The sequence below is a fragment of the Eumetopias jubatus genome, unplaced genomic scaffold (genome assembly GCF_037043125.1).
Source record: "Eumetopias jubatus isolate StellerSeaLion01/CBP00866 unplaced genomic scaffold, mEumJub1_p1.0 scaffold_1, whole genome shotgun sequence".
NCBI classification, from domain to species: Eukaryota; Metazoa; Chordata; class Mammalia; order Carnivora; family Otariidae; genus Eumetopias; species Eumetopias jubatus.
The window spans coordinates 79,297,595-79,325,347 of NW_028274807.1; the positions used below are offsets into that span (position 1 = coordinate 79,297,595).

The following is a 27,753-nucleotide window of genomic DNA, read 5'->3' on the forward strand; positions in this document are numbered from 1 at the left end:
TATTATCTGACAAAACTTTTCCCCCCAGAATTAGACTCTAAAAGTAATACATTGTGTATTTCCTAATAATGCAATAATAGCTACCCTTTATTTTTTATTGCAATCTCTACGCCCAATATGGGGCTCGAACTCATGACCCTGAGATCAAGAGTCGCAGGTTCCACGGACTGAGCCAGCCCCTGATAGCCCCTGAGAGCTACCCATTGTTGACTGTTTGCCAAGTGCTAAGCATTATGCCAGTTGAAGGAATCAGCTGTTTTAAGTCTCACAACACATCTATGATGTGAATATATTATCAACCTAGTATTTCAGATGAGGAAACTGGGGTCTTGAGGAATTAAATAAATTGCAGCTTTTGGACTAACTGTAGAATCCGATTCTTGACCACTTCCTGCACTGTCTCTGATGTGAATGCACTGGGCAATATCTCCAGTTAAAGTTGTCCAAAAGACAGAACGGTGTTCAAATGGAGGTTCTTGTAAAATAAAGGCTGAAGGAAAACAGTTTAACAAAAGCATTTATGCAAGGTATTGAGAGGATATTTTGCTTTCTGATGGACTTCTTAGAGGGAAAGACACCGGGACGCCTCAAAGAGTGGGCTGGTATCATGTCTGCATTTGGTCACAGGGGACTTGGTGAGGTCTGGCCTCTCCCACAAGGCCGGTGAACAGAGCAGCTGCAGAAGAGCCAGAGCTTGGGTGCAGGACCTCCTGGGATGAGACCAGCAAGCCTCAAGTCTCTTGGAACCAGGCTTAGAGGCAGGAAATGGAAGATGGGGTAAAAAGCCAAGAAGGGCATCTTGCTTGAGCTGCCAGGCGTAGACAACATGAGGAATGTTGGTTAGACTGGGCAAGAGGAAACTCCCACACTGTAGAGAAGCATGAAGGGATGAAGTGTATGGTTCTAGAGCCAAAGTCAAAAATATGGGTGTGCCTTTGGCTCAGGGGGGAGGTGGGGAGGGTGCAGATATTTTAAAAAGAGTAAAAGGTGGGTGCTGGGTCACAGGAAACTCATGATTATTTTATCTTAAAAAGGTCCGAAGTGAAATACTTCATGTTGTTGAGTAAAATGAGAACTGTAGGCTTTGCATGCCAGCCCCGAGTGGTCATTCTTCCATTAGGGTGTGACAGACCAGAGATACCAGGGATACTGCCTTGAGTCCACTCGGTCTCACTCTGACGAGTGCTCCCCAGAATCTTCTGAATAATGGGTCTTAAACACTCTTTCAGCACATCTTAGCTCAAGAAATGTAAGAGGCACTCCATGGCTTACTCTGATCTGAATTCCCAAGTGGTCTTCATTTTTCTCTCTCCACGTTGGTCCCTCCACCTCTTCACACCTTCCTATCATATTAGTCAGGCTCACTCACTGCTCCCCAAGTGACTGTGGCTTGGATTAAAATGTCTGTTCTATGTGCTTTAGTCTTGACTGCTCAAAGTGATTGCCAGTTCTTTGAAGGAAAGGATTTATGGCTTTTAAAATCTCTCTTCTTCTCAGGACTTTGTGCTAAGCAAACGGAAGAGCCAATCCTGCACCTGACTCTATTACCCTGAGTAGTACCAGGGTAGTAGTACCAGCGCCAGCCTCAGTGAGCTATTTAATAAGGGTTTTTGGCTTGAGATAATGATCATCTTGGAATCAGAAATTATCTTGATGTGTTTTTTGTAATGACAACATTGATAACAAAGCCTCATTATAAAATGGCATAGTGCAGTTCAAAAGGTTTGAATGCCAGTTCTGTCACATATTAACTGTGTGACCCTGGGCAGGGTGCCGAGAGCTACAGTTTCCTCATTGTAAAAGAAAGGTGATCACGGGGACCTCTGAGGGGTTGTGAGGATTAAGTTATACACCAAAAGGAAATTGTCTAGCACAGTAAATGGCTATCATAGGCATTTAATTCATGTGTTTTACTACAGAAGATTTAAAATCCCTATCACTTTCTCTTCTACTGGATTTTTTTTAAATTTTATTTTATTACGTTATGTTAGTCGCCATACAATACATCACCAGTTTTCGATGCAGTGATCCACGATTCATTGTTTTCATACAACACCCAGTGCTCCATGGATTTCTATTATCTCCTTTACCCAGATCAGAAAGTTAATTTAAAATTTTTTTTAAAAACTTTTTTTGTGGTTAGGTATTTTCTAATAATGAGAAGTTGGTAGCCATCCCATTAACACAAGTTTTTTTTTTTCTTTTTGGTAATTATCTGGATCTTAAAAAACAAGAATAAGACAAATTAGTCTTCAGTTTAGGCTGGGAATCAGGAGAAGGGAGAAGGGAAGGTGGAGAGTCCTTAGATTGCTGGTAGAAACATGACCCACTAACTGTTAATTTAACATCCATGATTAAGTTTTGGTGGTAAGGAACCTAACTCCTGCCTTGGTTAGTAAGAATACTCTAGAGCTGGGCTATGAGTTTCCATGACAAAGAGTCATAACACTGGCTCTCTGATCTACTGGACTTTGCTGTAGGATAGGTGTGGCCAAAAGAAGACCACCATGAATTCACCAGGAATGAGAGCATCAAGACTGAACTTTATTTCACTCAGCAACAGAATAGTAGAATGGCATTCTTCTCTTTAACTTTTATCCCTTCTTCTTCTCCTTCCATGCAGGGCTGGTGATAGAGGTTGTTGGGGCTGTTGTGGCAGGCATGAAGATTCTGCCCACTGGTCAAGAGACCTTGCTCTCAGATGCTGGCTCTGCCCCGGCCTCCTGAGGTCGGCCCTTGTACTCGCAGGGCATTAGGTGCCTCTGTAAGTATAGTAAAACTCTGTTAATCTGTTGTTATCATTCAATAAAAGAAGAGTGAAGCAACCATTTGACAAGATGAGACTTTTTCCTGACATCATTGGTTCTTTATTTAAAAGTACAGATAATATTTGAAATGAAATAAAAACTCAGAGGTTCAAATGCATCCCATAAACTGAAGTAGCAGTGAAACATTCATCCACAGGTAAGTGTAGCTGTTTAAAGCCCTAGCTTGTTTCCCTAGGCAAAAGCGCAGCAAGGGTTATAAAATACACGCCTCCCTCATGTTATAAGGCAATTAAAGACAATCATATTATTCTCTTTTGCAAAAACCAGTGCTCTTCAATGTCATAGCAAAAAGATGATATGATCATAAAGTGAGGTTAGAGAGGAATTTCCTCATAAAATTTCTGAACGAAACTTGCATCACACCCCATGATATTCACTTGTCAATTATTTAAAAAACGTTTTCCCTGGCAAGACTGCCTCTATATTACTTTCTCTGCTTTCCATCCTTATCACTAAACTCAGAGTTGCTGAAAGCTCAGGATTACTCAATATAGCATGGGCAACAAATGAACAAACAGAAAACTCCCATTTGAAAGCCTTGTTGTAAAAGGTACTTAATGAGTAAATGGAAATGACTGACTTACAAGAAACCCTCTCACCTAGAAAGAGAATTATCAGGACAGCTTTGTCAAGTGGGAGTAACTATTTGATACACTAGTCATTGTGGAAACTGAAAGTCAGTTAATTTACTTCCCCTGTCCTCTCTTTGGCCAATCTGTCTTTCTTTCCTGCTGTCCCTCTTTAACCTCTAGAGGTTTTATTATTATTTCTTTTCCCATTAAGAAATTCAGCATTCAATCTCTTGACTTCCCTTATTTTCACATGTGTTCAGGGACCACATGCCGCAGTTTATTCAGAATGTCAATAATCTTTGTATGAAAGTCCATGACATACATTTTAAGGTACACATTTGTTGTCAGAAAAGCAAATTGCCATAGGTCATAAGGCACATGAGTTTGTCCATTTTCTGTGTTAGATAAGAAAACTTGTGAGGAAGACCCAGAGGGAATTTAGGATTCTGCACACGGTTATACGTCGTCCATAGAGATTGACGATGTCCCCATTGCGAGTCTCACCCCTTCTCTCTAAGCTGTTCTGAAGCTTCAGGGCTTTTGTTGTGTTATATCAGGATATTTAGACAATGGGGAGAGGAATGATGAAGTGTTAAAGACTCACGGCGGCATAAATTAAAACAAAGCATCAATGAGATCGAAATCATGAAATTCTTTCACTTCCACAGCTGGCTTCATTCCATTAACTGGCTTCCAGGGGCGTCCGGGACATTTGGGGGAGGTTTTTTCTGGAAAGTCAGATATCAGGTTAAATGAAAGGCTATTTGGCTCTATCTGGATGTTAGGGATCCAATCATCATCACTCTCTGTGGGAGCTGGTGGCTTAGGCATCATGGCTGCAATGAGATCTGAGTCCTGAAAGTCAGGCACAGTAGCCGCTATACCTGGCTGGGCTAGGGAAGGGAGGGGTGTTGGCCCTTCTGTCTTCTCTTGCGTCTGTGCAGAAGAGGTAGTACTATCTTCAGAAGAACTTGCCGAATGCTCTGTTTTCCAACCATTGTGCTTTCCATTGTTTTTTCTTTTATTTTTATATTTTCCATGGCCGTGGCCATGTTCATGTATATGTCCTTGGGCTAGGCCATGTTCCCTTTGATGTCCATGGCCAAGGCCACGTCCCCTGTGGTACCCATGGCCTTGGTCATGCTCATGTTTATGGCCATGGCCAAAGCCATGTTTTATTTGCTTGTAATGGCCCCAGCTATGCCCACGAGTGTGTCCTTGTTCTTTTCCTGAATCCCGCTCTTCACCTTGTACAGGTGCCATGGAAGTGTGGGGTGGACTTACAGTTGTTCCTTCTTCTGTTTTCTCCAAGGGTACTGATCGGAAAGGTGAAAAACCTGGAGGCCTTTTCATCAATATGATCTAAACAGGACATATTAAGATGAATGTGTTACTGTGAAAACCATACTATCAATGAAGAAAGAAGGGACTGAGTCCTGGCAATGCTATCTTTCTTTACAATGGGGCAAATCTATCAGACTTCAAATACTATATTAATATTCCAGAGAGGATGAGAATGAATATTTTTTCCTCTTTGGTTGCTTTTATAATTTGTGGTTATTGATTATTGTTCTTAATACTCTAAGCTGGAGAGTTTTTCCTTCACTGGGAAAAATTGGGTGGTGGTACTACATAATCCCTAGGGTACCTTCTAAGCCCATGGTTATATAAAGCCATGACACATTATTTATTCATTGATACTGTTTCTATTAGCACAATTACTCTTTTTATCCTAAAAGGCGCTAAGTGGCTTTACGAGCTGAATATCTAGGGAGCATATATTCACAACTACTTTGTTTCATTGAAACACATTAGGAATTGTCACCAGCTTGAAACGCAGTCTTTGTATAATGTTTCTATTAGACTCTGTACATACTGACACATGGCAAAAATGTAAATCAGGAAAAAGTAAGAAGAGGCAAACTGCACTGAAGATACGGTCTTGTGGATTTTTTCCACCTACACTTTCACTACCTGTGAGAATGTGATGGTCAGGGGCAGTGTTTGGTGGTACAAAGAACATGGTTTGGAGAGTCAAACAAGTCAGACCCTACTAGGAATCAGCATCACAGCGAATAGGGTGGGCTCTGATTTGATCTAGACTTGAATCTGAGCATCACCGGCTTCATTTTTCTCATCTGTAAATAGGATAATAACAGCACCTGCCTCATAGAGGTGTCAGGAGGGAAATATGTATGAAGCTCTCAGTACAGTGCCTGGGACAGAGAGTACACTTGGTAATGTTATTATTCACCCTATGACCTCAGCATCTTTGTAATTTTTAGGATGTCATCCTTGGCAATGGGGAAAGTCTTACTTACTTCCCAGGGATCTTTTAAAAATTAAAAAAAAATGATGCAAACTAATGCTTCCTGAACTTGAACATGGGTATGACCTCCTCCCCCCTCCCCACCGCCTCAGGGATCATGTTAAAAATGCAGATTTTGAGTCAACTGATGTGGAGTGGGGGCTGAGATCTGTATTCCTCCCGATCTCCTTGGCTGTAAGCAGTGAGCATGGGAGAGCAGGGCCTCGTCTCAGGCACACCTTGCGGGTGCACGGGCTAGCATGGGCCCTCCACAGCAGGGCCTGCACTTCACCAAGCGAGGGCCCCCTGCCAATGGGATGCTGACAAGGCATGGTATGTAATTACGAGGACTGCTGCTCTCATGTCTAGCCATAAAGAGGTCAGCACAGAAATGTGAGCATTCTTCCCCATTTTAAGAAGATAGTCTCCCAATTCATTTAAATAACAGTTCACTTTCAACCCTCAAATATGACTTTTCGGAATGAGCAAAGTTGACCCGAGCTGACTGTAATTAGAATCATACCTTTTTCAGTGGCTGACAGGTGACAGTAGGGTAAATTTTTTTCTCCCAAGGTATCACAAAAACATCGGCTTTACATTCTAGGATTTGCTATCCATGAAGACAGAAGCCAAAAGAAAGAACAGTGTTGTTCGTGTGATGCTTAAACAAGTATAAAATACCAAAAAGGTTTCCAGGGAGCAAATACACAGTTGCGTTACTACTCACTCCGTATTTATTGATCTGGCAACTTTCTGCCAACTCTTCATTACTTTCCTTGGAACACATGGTTTCCCTGGCTCTGAACGCAATAGAAAATTTCTGTCCAGCCACCACCTGGATAATTAATTAGCACAAAGTAGGAGCTTAATTAATATTGTATAATAAATCATATGTTTTCACTCTAAGAAGTTTTTGGGGAGAATATTGACATTTTAATTATATACTAAACAAATGAGAGTTACACAGAAAAGTACAAATGTTTGACAACAAAACTTTCAATTTGTGTGCATGTGAAAAATATTTGGCTAATGACTGGCCTCATTTCCTTTTCAAAATGGGGGGAAGCAAGCTATAATTTCTATATTTATATTTTCCTGAGTTTTATTGTTTAACAGCTGCAAAAGTCACGAATAATTCAAGGGCTCAAGTTGTAATAGAATCTAAGAAAAGTAGGAAGAAAAAGTTAACTATTTTTTTTTGAAATGCCTTATCATCCTGCCAAATCTTAGATCGAGAAATACTGAGTTGGTACCACTATAGAAATTATGTGATTAGAAAAATTATTTGGATTTTCGAGCTCGCTTCTATTTCTTTTTTATATTAAGAATATGCTTTAATCTTTAGCAACAACCTTAATCATTATACAATGCTGTCTTCCATTAAGCAATTTGTGGCCCAATTTTTTTTTTTTTTTTGGTCTAGAAGAAGCACACCTCATTTATTTATTTAAGAAATTAAGCTCATGTTTTTAAACTACTCTGACTTCAACAAAATCCCAGGGATGGCTTTTTAAGTCATTTAAAAATGCCATATCTTATAATTCTTATACCCTGAAAAACACACTTGATAAAAATGTTTTTAAATTATGTATTAAAAAGTTGACGTGGTTTCTAGACCAAGTTATTTGGTATTTAATTCTAGGATTTAAGTGTGTGTGTGTGTGTGTGTGTGTGTGTGTGTGTGTGTGTGTGTGTCATGGACTGACTATGTCCCCCACCAAACTCATATTGAAGCCCTAACCTCCAATGTGATGGTATTAGAAGGTGGAGCCTTTGGGAGGCAGTTAGATTTAGATGAGGTCATATGGGTGGGGCCCTCATAATGGGCTTAGCATCCTTATAAGAAGTGTCTTTAGAAGGGTCTTATAAGACCAGAGCTCTCTCTCTCTCTCTGAAGTTGAAGACACAGCAAGAAGGTTGCCATCTGCAAGCCAGGAAGAGAGCCCTCACCAGGGAACTGAATTGGTTGGCTTTTAGACTTCTAAGCCTCAGGCACTGTGAGAAACAAACTCCTGTTGTTTAAATCACTCAATCGTTGATATTTTGCTATGGTAGTCTAAGCCGACTGTGTGTGTATATGTGTGTGTGTGTGTGTGTGTGTGTGTGTGAGAGAGAGAGAGAGAGAGAGGGAGAGAGGGAGAGAGGGAGAGAGGGAGAGAGGGAGAGAGAGTGGGACAGATTATGTAGCTGTCAAGAGAATACATCATACATATCTGTTGACCTAGAAGGATGACCATTATTGAAAAAATGAAGTTATAGGGTGATAGTACAACCCCATTTTTATAAAAGCAAACCTTAACAGTCTTCCCTATCTCTTTATACTTTGTAAAAACACGGGGAAAGCCTGACGGGAGGCAGATGAGGAAGGCAGAGTTGTAGGAAGAACTAAGCTCCTCTTCCTCCTTTCTTGGCATTGTCTTGCTGGGTAAGCATGGTTAAAATCTTAAGAGAAATATAATAATTAACTTTTAAAACTCCAAGTGTATGTGTAAGTAGAGAGGAAGTTTCTAAGAGGGTTTTAGCATCTATACTTCAGTGATCAAAAATTTTCTTGCTTATTTCAGGGTATACTTTAATCTAATTTTTTGGCCTTAGAGTTGATCAATGTGATGTTGCCTAAGAAAGTTGACAACATAAAATGCAACCGACAGCTCTCTTCAGGGTCCAGAGGACAGAAATGAAGGAGACCTAATACCATCTTCTGTTTGAGGGCCTCAAGGTCATATCCATATATCACCATCATCATCAAGTGTCATTCTTATCAGAAGTCTTCCCTGCTGAAATCCACCCTGTCCAAGTTTTGTTTTTAAAATGGAGAACACTATATAGCAATATCAGATCTAATGGCATTTAAAAATTAAAATTAATGAGCTAGACAGATGTAAATATTCATCAGATCTCAGGATGAGGAAGGCCTTTCTTAGGGGAAGAGCAGAGGAAGGAAACCTAAAGGAAGGGGAAAATGTCTAAATTTGACTAGACGAAAATGAAAACTTATTCTCAAAATTACAGTAAATAAAGTAGCAAGGCAATTTGGGAAAAATATGACATAGGATCAATAAAAAGTCTAATGCCAAAACAAATGTGCAAAGGACATGAACAGGTATTTCAGGAAAGAAGTTAAAATGACCATTTATCCTGGGGGAAAAAAGTCTACTTCATTAATAACCAAGGATATGCACATTAAAAAAGCAATGCAACATCATTTTTAATCTTTCATGTTGACCAAGACGGAAGCCAGTGATGAGGCCTGCTGTTGGCCAGGTGTGGGGAACATGCAGCCTCGATCACTGCTGGTAGGAATATAATACGAGATCATCAATCAGTGTCTTATACCCAGTTGGTGTGAATGTAAATTGGCATAATTGCAAATAATTTTGTAATTTGGCCATTTGCATTAAGTCTTAGACATATACATATTCCTTGACATCTCCAAGATTTTGTCAAAGGAGAAGCACCTTGATGTGCACACACAGATCCTTGAAGTATATTCATCTGAGCAGAGGCGGGGAGGAGCGCTGACAGAAGGGGGGGCAGCAGCAGCAGGGGTGGGGTGAAATAAGGGACATGTGGCGCAAACAGCAACCACTCACATGCGAAAAATGGAGGATTTAAGAAGTTCGCGGTTTCTGAAATAGGAATAGATATGCATCCACACAGGACTAAACACGCAAAGCCAAGGCAAGACTAAAACTGTAAAAGAAATCTTTAGCAATTTGGCAGATTGGTCATTTGGAGCTTGGCTCTTAGCAAATTCATCTCATGATAAATTGAATTTTGGTAAAGGGGCCGCTTCCACCAAGGCTGCCTTGAATATCTCTGTCGGAGCAGTCAAACGGCTCTCTCTTTAAACACAAGCATCAGTAATGATCTATCTCTTAAAAGTAAGTTTGAAATCTTCACAATATTCCAGATTGATTTGGCCATGGAAATTGCCTTCCATTCACAGCGTTACCTCCTGTGGTTCCCTGGCCTCCTTAGCATAAACAAACACGCATATACTCTAGAGAGTTGATTCACTAATTTACAGAGAGAACTGGAACTACCAAGAAGACTAAATATTCATGCATGGGAATGCCTGGTTCTCCTCCTGACAGCAAATCTTGGACCTGTAATAAATGGCAGGGCACTGCACAACTCCTCCATCGTTAAGAACAAGGGACAGTGGGAAGAAAGCAGAGAGGTGGGGGCCAAGAAGAGTTGACGAACAGGAGCAGCATGGATTAGCGTCTTCGGGGAGGGAGCCCCATGCTGGTCCCCTGCCTGTGAGACCAGGGAGAGGGGGCTGGCCTCGGGGACAGGAACAAGCACCTGAGTAGAAGACAGAGGGTCAGGTTTGATTTACTTTAATACTGTTTGTTTAGAGGTTTTCTTCCAGTCATAAAACTGGAACAGGAAATTGGAAAGATGAGCATAAATAGCCTATAGTGCCGTCACCTAAAAACCACCACTGTGAATAGTCTGAGGCATTTCTTTCTTTTTAGTATTGTCTTCTGTACTTTTTAATAACATAAGCGAGGACAGAATGTATGTTCGGTTTTACGGCCTCTTGTTTTTCCCTGCATATTTTAGCAGGAGTCATTGCCCACACCAAGAATGCCTCACAAAGATGCTTTCAAATTACTGCTTAATACTCCATTGTACGGATATACCAGATATATCAAATCATTGCTAGATTATTGATCATTTTGACAGTTTACCTTTTTTGGGGGGGTTTATAGTTAAAGCTACAGTGAATATCACTGTATATAAAGACTCCTTCTAGTTTATATTTCTAGAAATTAGAAATCTGGCTCACTCCTGAGCCAAAAGTATGAATTTTTTTAGTGCTATTTCTTTCACCAGATTATAAGGATCATGTTGGTGTGGTGTACCAGTTTGGTTCTATTTTGATTACTTTTCTTTAGCTTGTATTTAGGGAAGCCAGTTTTGAGGTCTATCATAGGACTCTGTCCATGAATACACTGGTTATAGGCTGCTGGAGTGGAAGGACTCTGGGCTCTGTTAATCCAGCCACTCATTTTTTTCAGATGGGGCCACAGGCCTGAGTGAGTCTGAATGACTCCAGGGTCATCCAGCACAGTGGTGGTGCTGTGGTAGAGCTGGGTCTCCTGACCCCCAGAATAGAACACTCCTTAGCTTTGATTGACAGGGCATGGCAAGAGAGATGAATCCCCAGAGGGTACATCTATAGGAGCGAAGGGCACCCAAGGCAGAGGAGAAACGACATGCGGGTGAGAGTGAAGAATCTGGACAATGACAGACCAAAGGGGCTGAGCCCAAGGCACTAAGTGATGCTACAATGAAAATGACTCTAGAAACCCAGAGAGTAAGTTTTGCTTTTCCTAGCACTGAATTTTGTTAATTATATAATAGTTGCTAATATTTACAGAGCACTTTGGAGTTTGAAAAGCGATTGACATCTACGTTCTTATTTGATCCTCACCCCTATCCTTTACAGATAGAAAATGGAGAACATGTTCTAAATGACTTTTCCAAGATCACACACAAAGAATGCAGTGAGGCTGGCACTTGAAATTCAAATCTCCCAGATCCTATTCCCTGGGTATGCTGGTTCCCAATGCAGAGCCAAGGATGATGGCAAAATTAGTCAGCAAATTCACACCTAGGTTCTAATATCATTATTTTTGTAGCGTAATTTACAGACCTGTACTGTTGCCCTTTTCACACTGTCAATCTTGAAATAGAAAGTTCCATTATTCTCTGCATTAAGCTTTGCGATGGAGTGATTCAGAGCCACCTCCAACTCTGGGCTGTTGACAGGTATATCTTTGGGGCAGCCAAGGCAAATTCTGGAAGGCGGTTGTACAAAATCCTCCCCTGAAAGAAACAGGTTTTAAGTTAGCAAGTGCAGGGGAAGGAAAAGTCTAGCCTAGTAGCTCTCCTGCACGTGATCTGGCATCCATTTACAGAGGGCCACATGACAGCCCGAGGCTCAGTAGTGTGTAGAGGTTGTCTATCTGACCTTCACCTTAAGGCCTCTCTCTTTTTCTCTTCTCAGAACCAAGTGTGTTAAGGAAAACATTCAATCAGTAGGTATTAGTGGATCAATCAATATGCTGTACTTTTCCTAAGTTTTTGCATTTCTGATGGAACCACCTGTAAAGAGCAGTGCTTAACTTAAAGGAATGACTCTCTAGAGGGAAAATTTTAAGTCCTATGATTCTGGTGAGCAGGCAGCTTCAGTAATGCTTCTCATCATGGAGTGCATACAACTATCTTCCAAGAATGAGAAAAGCCAATTCTTGGTATAAGAAATAAGGACTTGATAATGTCAAATTTTGCAGTATTTCCCTTTCCCTCCATTGTAACATGTGGGTAAAAAAAAAAAAAAACCCAATCTTTAATTGAAAGGATTTTACTTGGGGCGCCTGGGTGGCTCATTCTTTAAGTGTCTGCCTTCGGCTTAGGTCATGATCTCAGGGTCCTGGGATCGAGCCCTGCATCAGGCTCCCTGCTCGGCGGGAAGCCTGCTTCTCCCTCCCCCACTCCCCCCGCTTGTGCTCCCTCTCTCACTGTGTCTCTCTGTCAAATAAATAAATAAAATCTTAAAAAAAAAGAAAGGATTTTACTCTAAGTGGTTAAAAATGAGATGCAGCTTTCCCAATTTACAGCATCTGACATAGGGACATCTTGCACACAGGGAAGACCAGCTGGTGTTGTACCCAGAGGCCAGCCACTTCCCCTTGTAGTCACCATATTCCCTTCTGGCTACTTCCAGAGCAGTCTCAGCCACACCTGCTGCCACACAGCTGGGCAGAGACGGGGTCAGTTGATCTCGGGAAGGTCTGCTGATCACACAGACTTTGTGGCCGATCATGGAAACCAAAGCACAATTCCTGTGAAAAGACCTAGTCCGTTGTCAGGGACCAACATGGGTCATGTCATACCTGGATAGAGTTCACACTTCTGCGAGAAAGAAGCAATTCTTAGCTGAAGATCCATGTGTGCGTGATCTGTACATTCACCAATATCCTGGTTTTTAAAAAGTATATAGGTACATAAAGTAAGAACATTTTTAAGAACCTTTAAAGTAAACAACTAGTATAACTAAAAATAGGATGCTGACTTTACAAATCATCACATAGAAAATGACAACAAAACATAGTCGGATTGCAAAGAGAGAATAAAAGACAATTAGTTAACAGCATCTCCAGCAAACACATAGGCACAAACCCACAGAAACATGAAACAGGATGATGAGAGTACCTAGTATAGAAATAATAACCGTATAGGTGAGCAGATAAAATTTTCTTTTAGCAAGGCAAAGACTTGTAGATTAAGCTAAAAACAAAATTAATGTATTACATCGTCAAGGATAATATATTATAATAAAAAGTTTAAATATAATGGATAAACAAAGCTATATGAGGCAACTATGACAAAAAGGAGCTAAGGTATTATTAATATTGGAAAAAGTAAAATTCAAGATAACAAAAAACTCACAAAGGTAGTAATAAAGATTATTTAATTTATATAAAAGATATAGTCTAGAAGCCCAGAATCAAGATACATAAAGCAGAAAACATACAGGAATAGAAATGGATAGAAATCATTGTGGTGGGAAATTTAACATACAACTATAAATCTAAGACCGACCAGGTGGATTAAAAAAAAATAAGGTCATAGGAGACTTGAATAACATAATATTTATTTAAATCATATTTTCATATGACACACATGATTTAAAATGACACTTTCATAAGTATGATGCAAAATTTTTAATCACTTCCACACTAGGTCATAAAAAAGTCTCAATAAATTTATCAAATCAGAAATAATACAGGCCATGTTCTTTGGCCTCAGCACCAAAAAGAGAAAAAAAAACCTCCCTGAAAATTAATATTACATTACTTACATGTTTAAACAAATAAACAAACAAAAACTAACTACTTGGAAATATAAACACACTTGCTTAAATAGTTAGGGTTCCTTAGAAAAGGAAAAAAATAAAACACAAAATAAAAATGAGAATTCCACATCATATTGCCAGAGCACCATTTAGAGTTAACTCGTGGCTTTAAATGTTTTTGTAATTTAAGGAGAGAGTCAAGAAACAAAACAAAACATCCCTAAGACTAGGTGTTTATCTCAAGAAGTTAAAGAAAATAATAATGAACAGGCTTCAGGAAAATAAGAAGGAGAAAACAATGAAGGTAAAAGCAAAACTGAGAAGTCTGAAAACAGTACTAGCGTTAAAAATAAATTCAAAAGATCATTCTTGGGGTGAGGAAAAAATCAAGTGCATAAAAAAGGCAACATAACAAAGTATACAAAGAAGTAGAAAAATATAAGAGAATGTTATGAACAAGTTTACGATAATTTAAATTCCAAAGAAATAGATAATTTTCTGGAAAAGTATAAATAACCAACTGACTTAAAAACAAGAAGAAAACTTGAATGGATCAATGACTGGAGAAGGAGAAAATGCTATTCCTACTCTAAACTTCATTCCACTTCTCACCTCCAAATAACATAGATATTTTATGGAAGAATAATTTTAAAAATTAAAGAAGTATATATATTTCCATGTTGTATAAGATATTTCTGAATATAGAAAATATTGGCAGAGGTGCCCAGTTGGCTCACTCAGTAGAGCATGCAATTCTTGATCTCGGGGTTGTGGGTTCGAGTCCACATTGAGTGTAGAGATTACTAAAAAAATAAACTTAAAAAAATAAAATAGTGGGTAGGGGGTGGGTTAGCCCGGTGATGGGTATTAAAGAGGGCACGTATTGAATGGAGCACTGGGTGTTATACGCAAACAATGAATCATGGAACATTACATCAAAAACTAATGATGTAATGTATGGTGATTAACATAACATAATAAAACAAAAAATCTATTAGCTAAAAAGATAAATAAATAAAATAAAATAGTGGCAAACTATTTTCATTCTATAAAATTATAATCCTGATATCAAAACCTGAAAAAATAGAATACACATACAAACACACACCCAGAAAACGGTTAAACACCTTTCACTTATAAATATAGATGTCGAATTCCTAAACTAGAAATAGAATCCAAATGTATATCTAAAGAATAATTAAACTAAACAAATAGAGTTTAGTTTAGGAATCTAAAGATTACTTTAGGAAAGCTGTCAAAACAACATAACAGATTAAATTAGGAAAACATAATAGATACTTTAATATCTGTTCTAAATCATTTCCTGAATTCAATACCAATTCCTTATTTAAGAACAAAATGAAAAGAATAAAACTCTTTAAAGAACAGGAATGTAAGGATGCTTCCTTAACATGACAAAGAATGTCTACCTAGAACCCACAGCACATATTATACATAATGACAGAATCTTAGAGGCTTTGCCAACATAATCAGGAATAAAACATGATGGTATGTGATGATCACGGTTATTTCAAAAATTATGTCTGTTTGTTTGGGTCAATTCATTAACACATAGAACAAAAAAAATGAGCATCAGAAAAGAAAATAAAAGTATTTTTTGCATAAGATATTATTGTATATCTAGAACAATCAAAAGAAACAATGAAAAGCTGTTAGAGCTAATAAGCATTCAGTGAAGTTGCTGAATGTAAGAAAAATGCACAAAAAAGTATACATTTGTACCTAATAACTTATTAAAAAGAAAATAAAAACAAAAGGATTTAATTCCTGATAGCAATAACCAAACACAACAACAACAACAAAACCCCAAATTTTAGAAATATAAATTGAAACTTGTCTAAATAGAGATGTATACCAAATTCTTGACTAAAAAGACTAAAGAGTATGTATGCCAGTTATCCTCAAATTAATTTAGACATGTAATGGAATCCCAGTCTATGTGACAATATAAGTTTTTCTCACAAACTTTTTCTAAGGTTGGTTTTGAAGATAGAAACACTGGATAATAAATCACATATTTCAACTTTCTATGAATCTGTGGCTGCTAAAACATGGTGTTGTTGGTACAAAAACAGAGAACAGATTTTTTGGAGGAGACTACTATGGAATGAAGGTTGTCATGAATTTATGTAGAAGGAAAGACTGTTGAGATATCTGGTTATTCTCTTTAAAAAATTGAAAAAAAAATCGCAAGATACAACAAAAGTAATTCCAGATAAGATCAAAAGTTACATTATAAAATATTGACCACAGACAAACTAGAAGGAAAAAAATAAAGTGATTGCTGAGCAAATGGTAGAAAAATTCAAATGAAAATATTGGTAGATTTGGCAACCTGTAAACCAAAACTATTCATAAGTCAGAAATACCATAATGAAAACTAGAAAGTAAACCCCTGAGAAAATATGACAAAGCACTGATACCTTTACTATAAAAATATGATTTTCCAAATCTTTTAAGATTTATTCCAAAGAGAAATGGGCAAAGAATATAGAAGACAATTTATAAATTCAACCCATAAATTTCTAACAAGTATATGAAAACATAGTGGTTAAATAAATGCATATTAACTACATTGTTGACTGATAAAATGAAAACTAAAAAGGTTTTTGTCTACGAAATTAGCTAAGTTTTTTTTAATCTCATGACTTTTTAATTTACTTTTTTTTTAAAGTAAATGCTACCCCTAAGGTGGGGCTTGAACTCATGACCCTAGAATCAAGGGACACATAACTCTGCCAACTGAGCCAGCCAGGCACCCCTAAGGTTTTTTTTTTTTTAATACTGAATTCTATCAGGGGTATACATTGCTGATGGAATATAAATTGATGTATTCAGCAAACAACCTACATATATCAAGAGTTTTAAGAGCTTTTTGAAAAAACTGAAGTGTGGGGCACCTGAGTGGCTCAGTCAGTTAAGTGTCTGTCTTCAGCTCAGGTCATGATCCCAGGGTCCTGGAATCGAGACCCACGTCTGGCTCCCTGCTCAGTGGGGAATCTGCTTCTCCCTCTCCCTCTGTCTGCCGCTCTGCCTACTTGTGCTCTCTCTTTCAAATAAATAAATAAAATCTTTAAAAAAAGAAAAAAACAAGTATAATTAATATCCTATGAGTTTCAGGTGTACATCATAGATCAGAACGTCTGGGGGATGGCTTGGGAACAGGCCTTTTTTAAGGCTAGCTGAATGATTCTAATATGCAACGTGGCCAGAGAACTATTTATGAAACCTCTCAAATCAGTGCTTTTCAGACTTTAGTATGCAAATAAATCACTGGAGAATCATGTTAATATGCAGATTCTGATTCAGTAGGTAGAGGTGGAGTTGAGCTCCTGCTTTTCTTTTTTTTTTTTAAGATTTTATTTATTTATTTGAGAGAAAGAGAGAATGAGAGATAGAGAGCACGAGAGGGAAGAGGGTCAGAGGGAGAAGCAGACTCCCTGCCGAGCAGGGAGCCGGATGCGGGACTCGATCCCGGGACTCCAGGATCATGACCTGAGTCGAAGACAGTCGCTTAACAAACTGAGCCACCCAGGCACCCAGCTCCTGCTTTTCTAACAGCCCCCCTGGTGATGCTGACACCGCTGCTTGTTGCAATACACTTTGGACAGTGTGCCTTACACTATAGCGGTTGTGGGCAAAACATTTCATTTCTATTTCATGCCCTTGAACGACGCTAACCCCTCTGTGAGACAGGTGTTGCTATTTTTTTTTTTTTAAGATTTAATTATTTATTTGACAGAGAGACAGCGAGAGAGGGAACACAAGCAGGGGTAGTGGGAGAGGGAGAAGCAGGCTTCCCGCTGAGCACGGAGCCCGATGTGGGGCTGGATCCCAGGACCCTGGGATCATGACCCGAGGCGAAGGCAGACGCTTAACGACTGAGCCACCCAGGCGCCCCTCCTTTGCCCATTTTTAAATTGGGTTGTCTTTTTGTTGTTGCAATGTAGGGGTTTTAATAATATATTCTTCGTACTAAACCCTTACCAAATAAGGGATTCTTGTGTCCCACTCCGTGGGTTGTCTTTTTACTCTCTTAATGCCATCCTTTTAATTTTTTCCCCAGTTATGAAATAAACACATGCTTCATCAGAGACCTTGAGAAGTACTGGAGAGTTCCAAAAGTATGAAGAATTAGAAAAAGCACCTAAATTTCCAACTGAAAGTTAACTGTATTTTATGTTTTGGCATATTGGTTTCTCATCACTTTTTATACTTACATTTACTTTATATTTTTGAATGACTCTGTATGTATAGTTTTCTTTCCTTTTTTTACTTAACATATTATAGTCATTTTACTAGTCACTAAAACCTAGAAATGTAATTTTAATGGCTGCACATATTCTACTACAGATATACTGTGATTTACTTAACCATTCCCTACTGTTGAAGATATGTCATTTCCAATGTTTTTCTATTAATAATAATGCTGAAATTATTCCTGTCTGGATTTCTCATTTTCTTCCCATGTAACAGAATTCTAGAAGTTGAATTCCTAGGTTAAAGGGCTTGCTTACAGCATAGTCCTCTGCTATATGCCAATATCCCTGGGGAAGTCATCATGCCTTGGCCATCTTAACATGCACTAATGACTGTCACCTCGAGATACTCTCTTTTAACATAATTTTGGTTCAGACAATGGGGTATCATCCCAGAAAGGGTCACTGAGGGATAGAGACTCGGGATGTGTATATTGGAGATAAAGGCAAGGGAGGAAAAGTGAGAAAACAAGCAGAGAGGGACTGTTCTGGGTAGAGCTTGGGAGTAAGGATATAGAGCACATGGGGAAGAAAAGGAGACAGGAGAGTGAAGGCATGAAAAGACAGACTTAATCATGGCATCATTTGGTCTCAGGCTCTCTTAGTCCCTGCTTACATCTGTAAGTGCTCTGCCGGGTGTGCAGATTCCTGGACTAGGTGGGAAGGGCAGCTTGACCAGTGTGTGAGCTTTGGAATTCCCAAGGGAATGTGAATCAGTGAATGTCATCTGACATCTTAGTGACTGAGACGTCCTCCACAGCTGAGCGTTCCTTCACCCAGAAAGACTGGACACAAAGTGCTAGGAATTTCATAATTAGATTTTTGCCTACTTACACCATTCAAAAGGGACTTGCAGTCTGGAGTCAAGAACAGAAAATTCTCCTTGGAACAATTCGTTTGCAAAACTGAGTAAGAAATTTCATAGTTCCATCCAGCCACCACCTGAAACAGGTTGGGAGCGAATATTTAAAAGGCAGCTTCAACATCATTGACAGCATTATGAGGCGCAGAGAATGTTGCCTGGCATTTCATGCTCAAAAACATGAACGATGATTATTACTGGGCAGAAATCATTTCTTAATAAATAACAAACACTTTATGACTCTCACTCTGTCCTCACAACCCCCACACCCTGCACCCCCACCCATCTAACGACAGAAAGCAATCTACTGTGGAGTTACTCTAGTTCCCTAAGACCTAGCAGGATTTCCTCACTAGGCAGCAGGAAGAAAAGCTTCCATTGAATTTGTGAAATATTAGTAATGCTATTCGAAAGAAAACTTTCGAGCTTGCGTGGCCTTTACTGGTAGAGCATCAGGTTCCCAGACTGCCGGGCAGGAAGATTTCTCCTGCTTCATCCTGGACTAGTTGCACCCTGATACAGCTGGATACGGACATAATTGAGCAGAACACAGGTCTCGCATGAAAGCAAATCAGAAGGTCTATTAAAAGCCGGGCATGTTACTGACCAAAGTGAGTCCTTCATAATTAGAGGCCAAAATACAAAGGACCTAGTCAACTGTCAGTAGAGGCTTAGTGAACTGAGGCAACGAAAAAGACCAGATTTACAAGTATTTACTTTTTTCTCCCCCCTGATGATATGGAACCTAGAATTTAGAGGATATCCAGAATTTTTAAGTATAATTTAATTTTTGGAGCCATGTTTGACTCATGATAGGTGGGTAATGATACAGTTTTCTTAAAGCCTTAAGGACAGAATAACTTTTCCATTTCACGGTCTCTGCAAAGAATATGTAATACCGACTACAGGTGCGAAATGAACAATTAAAGAACAAACCTGTCTGTGGGCCCTTTTCACTTCTCTAAGAGCAAAGAGGTGGGAATGATCCGTGTTGTTGTTAAAATGTTCAATGGCATGTCTTAGAACGGGTTCCAGGTCAGGGCTCGCAGTCGAGATGGGGTGCACACAGCCAAGGCAATCATACTGAGCTCTCACCACAGGGCCCTCGGCTTGACAAAGAGCAGGCAAAGGGGCGGCATTAATGAGTGAGACCCGCGTTTAGATAAACTGCCCTAAATAAGTAAGATAATTTGGAAAGCCCTCATGAACTTTCCAGTAAATCCTACTATGCATTAAAAAAAGAGGATGCAAGACTGCTCTCTAGCCAGAACAATAAACCTCTCGTTCGCTTACATACACACTAGTGTGCATAGTTATTTTAAATTTATTTAAAAGTAATTTTAAATTATAGAAGCAACATGGATTTATCCTCTTATGAAAAGTAAAACATTGGGGTGCCTGGGTGGCTCCGTCAGTTAAGCGTCTGACTCTTGATTCAGCTCAGGTCATGATCTCAGGGTCATGAGATCGAGCCCTTGTCTGGCTCCACGCTCAGCGGGGAGTCTGCTTGAGATCCTCTCTCTCCCTCTGTGCCCCGCCCCCTGTGTCCTCCACCCCCCCCACTCTCTCACACTCCCTAAATAAATCTCTTTTGAAAAAGTAAAACATAATAGATAAGTTGTTTATTTTTTTAGCTCGAATTAAAGCTCCTCCAAGCCTGGTTCAGAGCATAATACATTTTGTATCAATTCAATACAACCAACATGTTTTGCACCCTCTGTCGCTGTTGCTGTCATGAGCCAGGTGCTGAGCTAGGCTCCGTGGGTACACTAATTTGTTAGTAATTGTGGCGGGTGTGAAGCCATTGGGCAAAAGTCAAGTGAGAGAGAACTGCAGATGGATCATTTCAATATGATTTGGCCCCTCTGCCATTTTCGGAAAGGAGCCAATAAGGAGCTACTGCTCCATCCTCAGATCCCAAAGGAATTGTGTTTATTCAGCGTCTACAATACCAACTCTGCTAATTAGTAGCTGTGGGATCTTGGGCAAGATACCTAACTGCGGTGGGCCTCAGTTTCTTACCTGTAAAGCGGGGATATTAACGCCTACCTTCTAGAGTTGGGAGGATTAAGTAAGTTAATATACGCGAAGCACTTAGAACTGTGGCGGGCAGTAAATGCCCAGTAAATGTTAGCTCTTATCACTTGTATCCTGGTTACCCTTACTAGATGATGCTGATGGGACCTTCAGAAAAACACCTTCCAGTTGCAGTCTACAACAACCCTCTGATGCAGAAATCGTTGTTATCCCTTATCCCCTTTTAGAGATAAGAGGAAAGCTGAGAAGGTGAGGACTTTGGAAAGATTCCAGGCCAAGTCCGACCTCAAAGCCTGTGCTTTTCTCCCTCCCTCATGGCCTACAATTGAAGGCAGTTATCGTGTCTTCTGGTCCCCTCGCAGAGTGTTTGCGCATGCCCCATACAATGCCGCAGTCAGGAGGAGAGTCGGGAGAGCGCAGAGGGGATGATCGGCCTGAGCTTGGCCCTGACCCAGGACTCTGCCCCTCCCTCACCCCACCCCCAAGGCATTGCTGGTGCCACCTCGGGACGGGGCCTTCCTCCAGGCTGTGCTCCTGACACCACAGAGAACAGGTTCCTTGTCCCCCAGGGCTACCTGGAGTGATCTGGCAGGTCTGCGTAGCCACGGAGAATTTCATATTCCTTCTCTTCCCCACCGTGGCAGAGCATTCTCCTGTGGCCTAAAAAGAAAAAAAGAGAGAGAGAGAGAGAGAGACCATTCATCTTCACCTTTCAGATGGAGAAGTCCACCTAGTACTATGGCTCAATATAGCTTCTCCTTTTTTTTTTTTTTTTTGAACTTGCCAAGACTTTTTAAAACAGAGTTTTGAGATGCAAGAATGAAAGTTTTTGTAGCCTCATGATTATTTTGGCAAGGCACCGATTTCACGAGACGTTGGAGGAGAGGCAGTATAAAAGGCAAGGTTTTAAAACAAGTTTCCTTTTCACCAAAATGGATGCAGTGCCTTATTGCCAGGCTGCTAAACTGTCCTCTTGATTTTCCATTCAATTTTGGTGTTGAAAGCGCAGGCAGGAGGCCAGTGTTGTGACATGCAGGCGTGGATCCCCGGAATGGGGAAAGAGCGGCTTCCATCGGGGCAGACGCTGTCCACACTCCCCCCTCATTAAGGCAAACAACCAGCTGTGCTGGGCCAGGCACTTGTTAGGCATTTGGTTAAGGTAGGCATTGCCAGCAAAAGAAGGTTGTTTGCATACGTGTCTCATTTCATCCTCCAACAACCTGATGAGGTCAGTGTTATCTCTGCTTTAGGAGGCAACATGGAGGTTCTGGGGGGTCAGCTAGTGGGAAGCAGAGCCTATGCAATGAAAGCACCCATGCTGTCCCCTCAGCAGCCCTCGATCTTGGCCCAAATGTTGATCTGTTGTCTCTTTGGGACCCGGTCCCCTGCCCTAATTGGTCATTAGAGTCCCTGTCTCTTGGGAGGGCTTTCTCTATGTTTCACTGCTGGCCTCTTCGTGTTCTGACACACAGAACGAGAACACGGACACCGAGCCTTGGCTTTTCTACGAGTTGAGGGTTTATCTGCATCCCTTACAAAGAGGCCTAACAATACTAACCATCTCCAGCTCTAGCGAAAATATCTGACAGTCTCGACAGGGAACACCAGGGGCTCAGGAACCATCCACCCACTTACAGCTTGTGCAGATTCTTTGTAGTCACAATCCTGCCAGGTTTTGCCACTTTGAACAGAACAATTTCCTTCCCTGATTTGGTACTTGAAGGAATAAAATGTGTCAGGGTCATCCTGAAAAAAACAACCAGAGACATATAACTGACCCCATAGCAAATAATTTGAATGAGATCTAATGCAGATATGAGTATTTGATCTTGATTTAATTCAGTGAGACCAAAACATTTCTTAAAAATACTTAAAGTTGGGGCACCTGGGTGGCTCAGTTGGTTAAGCATCTGCCTTCGGCTTAGCTCATGATCCCAGGGTCCTGGGATCGACCTCCGTGTTGGGCTCCCTGCTCAGTGGGGAGTCTGCTTCTCCCTCTCCCTCTGCTCCTCCCCCTGCTTGTGCTCTCGCTCTCTCTCAAATAAATAAATAAAATCTTCTAAAAAAATTAAAATACTGAAAGTTATAAATATTTACTTGGAAGAGTGTTCATAATATATTTATAAATACATATTTGTATACAAGTTACAAAGTGCTATCCATAGTATTAGCCCATTTCTGTAAAAACCAATTTATAGGTACATATATGATTCTTAAAAGTCTGGAAAGTTATGAAGCAAAGCTATTAAAATGTTTGTCTTTCGGTGGTGGGAGTACAGCTGTTTCACTTCTTTAAACAAATGTTTGTGAGTTGTCTTTTTAAAAAATAAACATGTATTTCTTTTACAGTGAGGAAACAAATAAGAGGTGACTTCTCATTTTCAAAAAAACGTTATCTCTGGATGGTGGATTAATTTTTGGTAATTTCAGTATTTTTATTTGCCTTATTTTTTCTGGCATGACATGAGATAATAAATAAAACTTTTAAAGTGCCTTGCACTTTAAATACCTAACTGTGAGACCTGAAAACATAAAACTCCTGGAAGAAAGCATAGGCAGTTATTTCTCTGACATTGGCCTTGGCAACATCTTTCTAGATACGTCTTCCCAGGCAAGGGGAACAAAAGCAAAAATAAATGATTAAGACTACACCAAAATAAAAAGCTCTTGCACAGCAAAGAAAACCATCAACAAAATGAAAAGGCAACCTACTGAATTGGAGAAGGTATTTGCAAATGATATATCTGATAAAGGGTTAACATCCAAAATATATGAAGAACTTATACAACTCAACACCAAATAAAACAAATAATCCAATTAAAAAATGGGCAGAGGACCTGAATAGACACTTTTCTAAAGAAGACCTACAGATGGCCAACAGACACATGAAAAGATGCTCAACATCACTAATCATCAGGGAACTGCAATTCAAAACCACAAGGAGATATCACCTTACATCTGTCAGAATGACTAGAATCAAAAAGACAAGAAATAGCAAGTGTCGGTGAGGACATGGAGAAAAAGGGACCCTCTTGCACTGTCAGTGGGAATGTAAATTGGTGCCGCCATCATGGAAAACAGTATGAAGCTTCTTTAAAAAATTAAAAATAGAAATACCATATGATCCAGCAATCCACTACTGTGTATTTACTCAAAGAAAACAAAAACACTAATGTGAAAAGATATATGCATCCATATGTTTACTGCAGCATTATTTACAGTAGCCAAGATATGGAAGCAACTCCAATGTCCATCAATAGATGAATGGATAAAGAATATGTGTGTGTGTATATACACCTTGGTGTATATATATATATATGTATCATGGAGTATTACACAGCCATACAAAAGAATGAGATCTTGCCATTTATGACAACGTGGGTGGACCTAGAGGGTATTATGCTAAGTAAAATAAATCAGACAAGGAAAGACAAATACCATATCATTTCACTTATATGTGGAATCTAAAAAGTGAGACAAATGAACAAACCAAAAGCAGAAACAGACCCCTAAATACGGAGAACAAACTGACGGTTGCCAGGGCAGAGGACGGTGGGGATGGGTAAAATGTGTGAAGGGGAGAGGGAGTTATAGGCTTCCAGGTATGGAATGAGTAAGTCACGGGGATGAAAGACACAGCCTAGGGAATATAGGCAATGATACCGTCATAACGTTGTATGGTGACAGATGGGAGCTACACTTGTAGTGAGCATCGTATAGCATACAGAGTTGTCAAACCATTATGTTGTACACCTGAAACTAGTGTAACTTTGTGTGTCAACTACACTTCAATTAAAAAAAAAGAAAGTGCAAAGGTGTTGAGTTAGGTGAGCTTTCCAAATGGAAAATCCTGGCATTCAAACAGCAAGGGACCGGAGAGGTGATGTTGACCAGCCCATCACTTTGCAGGTGAAAGAAAGGAAGCCCCAAGTAGACGGGCAGGGCTGAGGCAGCCCCCACACCTTGAAAAGGCAGAACTGGCCCCAGATCCCAAGTCTCCTGACTCTCAGAGCCTGCTTGCCTCACTTTATTTGCACCTGGGATGATTGAGTCAAACAACATGGTCTCCCAAGTTCCTTCCAGGTCTCAGATTTTGATAAAGAAGTAGGCAGTAGTGGTATAGATGGTGCCCATATGGCAAAGTAAAGCATGATTCCATGGACATTTTAGAACAAAAAAGCACATTTGTCATGGATGTCACCCAATGAAGAGAACACCAATCAACTGTTGCTTGAGAGGACCAGGACCAAATGTCTGCATCATTACACTAGTTTGTGAGACAGAATGGCTCAATTTTACTTTCAGGAAAAAAAAAATCATGTCCTGTGGGCTTTTTTCTTTATCCTGATCTTGTCAAATGACTGTACTTTTCTCCTCTGCCAAAGTAAACAGTTACTTAACTATGATAGGCATAGAGTTTTATAGCGAAATTCATTTAAACAAACTATCAAAAGATTAGTATTTTTTTGAAATCACACATACTGTCAGGATTTGTCTCCAACCTGTGTGCATCAATTAGTTATAAAAAATATTAAAAACCATCTAGAACGTCACTGTTACCCTTGATGCATTCGGCCATACAGACTGATCGACATTTTGTCTAATGCATGTTAATCTCATTTCTGCCTCCTCTTAGATGTAACTCTCCCTTCCCCCTAGCTTTCTTGAGGTATAATTGACAAATGAAAATTGCATATGTCAAAAGTGTGCAATGTGATGAGATATATATACATATATACACATACATTGTGAAGTGATTGTCACAAACAAGCTGATTAACACATCCATCGCCCAATATAGTTACCTTTTGTGGGTGTGTATGTGTGGTGAGATCACTTAAAATCTAGTCTCATAGCAAATTGCAAGTATACACTACAGTATTATTAACTATAGTCATGATGCCGCATCTTAGATCCCCAGGACCTGCTCGTCTTATAACTGGAAGTTTGTACCCTGTGACCAGCACCCTCTGTTTCCTCCAGCCTGAGTCCCTGGCAACCACCATTCTACTTTCTGCTTCAGTGAGTTAGACATTTTCTTAGATTCCACATATAAGTGAGATCACACAGTATTTGTTAGACATAAGCATCCCCTCCCCACCTGTGGTCTGGAGGTCTTCATATTTTCGTCTAAGGGCTGGTCACCCAGTAAGTCCTTTTTTGCGGTCCCATTGAGTTCCTGGATTCTCCCACTCCGAACAGTTTCTTTCAAATGATTCCATTTAACTTTATCTCATTACACCCTGCTTTCCTGATCACCCAGGAAGCTAAGCTTGGCCGCCTGAGGACTAGTCATACCCTGCCCTGCACCCCCGGGGCCAAAGAGTGGTGTTGATCTTTTCTAAGAGCTGTAAGCTTCTACCTTTGCTTTGGTGATTTTTGTTGTTGATGGTGTTGTTGTTGTTGTTGTTGGTGGTGGTGGTGGTGGTGGTGGTGGTGTGTGTGTGTGTGTGTGTGTGTGTGTGTGTGGTGGGGGAGGGGCTGGGCTCCGAGTGACAGCACACATCTCAAATGACCTCAAGGTAAGACACAGCTCACTCACCGTCCTGACGACCTCAGTTACACGGTACAACACAAACTGGTTGCCGCTTTGGTTTCTGCTATTATGTTTCTTCAGCGCAGCATCTACCGCCTTAAATAAGTCCTCATCATCACAGTCGATTTCTTGTGAGGACTCCTGGGTTAAACTTGGTAGCAGCCTGGAGCAGACAAAAAGCAAGGCAAGTAATTTCATGATTTAGCAGTCTCCCTCCAGGAGCCGAGGGATGGTTTCACCAAGAATCGGGCGCCAGTGCCAACTTGGATGTCAATTTTAGCTATTCCCAGCCTTTTATTTCTGTACGTGTGTCTCTCTGCCTCAGCGCTCCCAAACCTGGTGGATTCCTGCCGCCATACGCAATTCACCCTATTTCCAAAGGACAAATGGCTCTGTTGGGTTATCCAAGCAGATTTCAGGCTGAAACATTACAACACTGGGGTTGTTAACCTGCTTGTTTGCATTCAGGAAGCACGTGGGAGCACAGAGCACATTTCCAGGTGATTGCACAATGTTGCATAACAAATTAGAACAGAAACTATTAAAGAAGGAGGAAAAAAAACACCAATCACCTGTTATTCCCTTTCCCAAATGACTTTCCCAAAGCTCTTTATGAAGGTCACTATATGGGACAACAATGTGACAATGAGTACAATGTACAGATACTTTTAATCATTTCTTTGCAAGATATCTAGCTGCAGAAAAGCAGGCTGCTACCAATCACGTTGCATGCCTGGGGAGCCCATGCACAGGGACATAGTGCATGCCGGAAGTCCCGCACCAGGACGCCAGTGCAACTAAAAATAAAATATGGGCATCCTCTTTGGTCTCTGGTCAAGTCAGCCTCTCTCCATTCAATTGTATTGGTTCTAGAAAGGAAACTGCTCCCCAGGGTGGAGGAGACAGGAGACAAGCATAAGAAGAGATGTGTTGAGTGAAGCCCTGTCTCCCCCATCCTTGCATTTGTTTCTGGTGTGGTGGATTTGGGTGTCTACTCACCAAACCTAAGGAACCTTTCTGATAAACCCCAAGTTCCGATTCCAACTCCTCCTGCACTGTGCGCTGTTAGACATCTCCTCTCTCTTCCAGTTTCAGCTTCTGCCTCTTTGTGGGCCCCTCCTTTTTCCCAGCCTAACAACCAACTTACCCACATCTCTTTTAGCCTTAGTTTTTTTTTTTTCTTTCCCCTATAACCCACCGCCCCCACCCCCCGGCCCAGACACACACACACACACACACACACACACACACACACACACACACACACACGAATATACCTTCTGCCATCACTATGTACCTGCAACTGCTTCCAGTAAGTCAGGTAGCAAGCCCAAAGCTTTATTAGCCTATGTCTAAATGCTTGAGCCCTGACTTGGGAAGAAGGGAAAAGAAAGAGTATTTGATTGTGGAGAAAGAGTTCTCTTAGAGTAAAACTGAATAAAGAGAAGTTACCTGAGA

The 27,753-nt window shown here is 40.3% G+C and overlaps 1 protein-coding gene across 3 annotated transcripts; it reads right to left on the reverse strand.

The window, feature by feature from the left end:
• Positions 1-2,681: 2,681 nt before the first annotated feature.
• KNG1 (kininogen 1) lies at positions 2,682-26,493 on the reverse strand. 3 transcript variants are annotated; one of them, XM_028101009.2, is made up of 11 exons: positions 26,302-26,493; positions 22,396-22,506; positions 21,336-21,420; positions 19,660-19,832; positions 18,696-18,803; positions 12,620-12,704; positions 11,377-11,549; positions 6,436-6,543; positions 6,232-6,318; positions 4,685-4,762; positions 2,682-2,762 (listed from the first exon to the last, which is right to left on the reverse strand). In XM_028101009.2, exons 1-11 carry the CDS (start codon positions 26,491-26,493, stop codon positions 2,682-2,684), a joined length of 1,281 nt encoding a protein of 426 aa, XP_027956810.1. The 3 variants fall into 3 exon arrangements, with proteins under 3 accessions (XP_027956810.1, XP_027956811.1, XP_027956809.2); XM_028101010.2 differs by lacking the exon at positions 18,696-18,803; XM_028101008.2 differs by lacking the exon at positions 2,682-2,762 and having other exon boundaries at positions 4,016-4,762.
• Between the last annotated feature and the right edge of the window lie 1,260 nt (positions 26,494-27,753).